A 2,086-nucleotide genomic window follows, 5' to 3' on the forward strand; every position below is an offset into this window, starting at 1 on the left:
ACATATTCAAGAAGCGCCGTGTGGCAACAATGGCCTGCCTGAGATCGTACTCCATTTTACATTCTGAGTTAACATTAACACAACATTTTGTTTTTAATCTTTATTATTTTCATTCGGGGATACACAATGGATATGCTGATTAGCAGCTTATCAAAACATTATTAAGATAAGATAAGATAAGCCTTTATTCGCTGACCAGTACATCATTTTTTTTTTACATAAACTTTGTATTTTTTTTAAACAGAAAAATAAATAAAATTATAGCTTTGTTTTCAGTTTCCAGTGGCTTCGTCAGGATGTCCTTCGACATAGGCCTCCCTTAGATTTTTCCATAGTTATCAATACATTAGTAACCGATAAAGCACAAAGTAATCGTATTTGTCTAAAAAAAGGTAATAAAAAAAATTGTAAATGAAATTATGGTTTATAAGGATATAGTCCGGGTCGAGGATGAGATGTGGGTATATGATGTAGATATGAATTTGCCTTGAGTGGATAAGTTTTCGGCTTTGTTCTATTGTCTTCCAATTTTTTCCAATTTAACAACCAGAATGGCTGTTTATCTAAAGGCAGTTTGAGAAGGGTTTCAACCAGTCTTCTGTCTCCCAAAGCCTCAATGGGTAGCCTTACGGTCGTTGTTCGTATTGGTGTCGACATTGTTGTAGTTCCAAATGCCATCCTAAAAGAAATCGTGTTTTTAAATACTACTGTATTTTGATTTCAAATGATGTTTCAAATAGTTGTCACCAAACATCCATCCATCCATCCATTTATAATATTAGTAAGATTATGTCTACAAATGTTGTGTAAAAATTCAGAAATTTCGGAATGAACTTAATTAATAAATAGAGAAAACTAAGCAAAAAAATTGGATGTAGAAACATGAATGATTTATACTAATTAAATATTATTGCGAATCTAATTTCGTAAATGTTCTTACTTTGAGTCTACTCTAGCGCTCGTAGGCTCTTCTGTTATCTCCTCAAGAGCAGGATACCCTATAGGTCTGCTTCCAGCGTAAGATGGTCTTTGACATACGCTCGTCGCAACCAAGAGTGCAAAGATTAGATACCAAGAAATCATGTTTCCTGCGAACAGATAATTGTTAAATTCTATTAATATAATGCAAATCTCGTCAGGTCTTGTCCTATTTGTAATTTCTATTACATCGTTTATATCAAACGTCATTTGTATTACTAATGACATTTTAAGTTATATTTCAATTAGAACAGGACGAATTAGATTCTTGAAGCCGATAACATGTCCTAAGATAATTGTATTGCAGCGTAAAAGACTTATATTTGAATTCAAAGGTAATTTGATATTCAGTTTATACAATTCACTCATTTATTATAGAAAGTTTTAGTGTTTAAATTGAATAAGAATATTATTATAAAAGAAAAGTTTTCGGGATATATTTGGTATAATTTTATGTTCCTATTTATTCCATTAATTAATTCCATTGTAGGGATAATTGTCTGATTATAGTTATATATATTAACTGAAAATATTAACTACATCGCATGTATGAACATAGAACTATATATGTAGAATAATACGAAGGTTACTCCTTAATGCTCTGGATAAAATAACTTACAATTTTGAAATTGTTTCCCTTTGTAATCGTATTTGACTCCTACATGCGTTTTAAAAAGGCGCAACATAATGTAGCTAACCCAAAAAAAAATGGAATTAAAACAAAATATTATTTTATGTACTTACCTAAATCTGTTTTGATGAAAATATATAAAAACTTTTTTCTTTTGTGATAATTTTAGACTTAATTTTATTTAAAAGAAAAACTTACGTAGTCACAAATGATCTAATGTGTTACTGACTATCATTTGATTTCTAAATTTATTTATATGTTGATGTAATAGCATTGTATTCATATATATATATCTCACTCTCTCATATCATAATCGATTTATTATATTCTTTTAATTACTTTAAGAGTGATATACCTACGTCATTGATAAAATGACGTCATTTTAGATACAGGTTTGTCCCTGAGGATATTCCAGGATTAATATGATATATTAATTTCTGGTTTACATTATGCCAGTACGGTACGACAGTAGCGCTC

At 29.9% G+C, this 2,086-nt stretch overlaps 1 protein-coding gene across 1 annotated transcript; it reads right to left on the reverse strand.

Annotated features, from left to right (window-relative positions):
* Positions 1–346: 346 nt before the first annotated feature.
* On the reverse strand, positions 347–1,775 carry LOC106126636 (uncharacterized). The gene is made up of 3 exons (XM_013324382.1): positions 1,723–1,775; positions 941–1,088; positions 347–679 (listed from the first exon to the last, which is right to left on the reverse strand). Exons 2-3 carry the CDS (start codon positions 1,081–1,083, stop codon positions 418–420), a joined length of 405 nt encoding a protein of 134 aa, XP_013179836.1. The 5' UTR covers positions 1,084–1,088; positions 1,723–1,775; the 3' UTR covers positions 347–417.
* Positions 1,776–2,086: the final 311 nt, after the last annotated feature.

Source organism: Papilio xuthus, unplaced genomic scaffold (genome assembly GCF_000836235.2).
Source record: "Papilio xuthus unplaced genomic scaffold, Pxut_1.1 DF824992.1, whole genome shotgun sequence".
Classification (NCBI taxonomy): domain Eukaryota; kingdom Metazoa; phylum Arthropoda; class Insecta; order Lepidoptera; family Papilionidae; genus Papilio; species Papilio xuthus.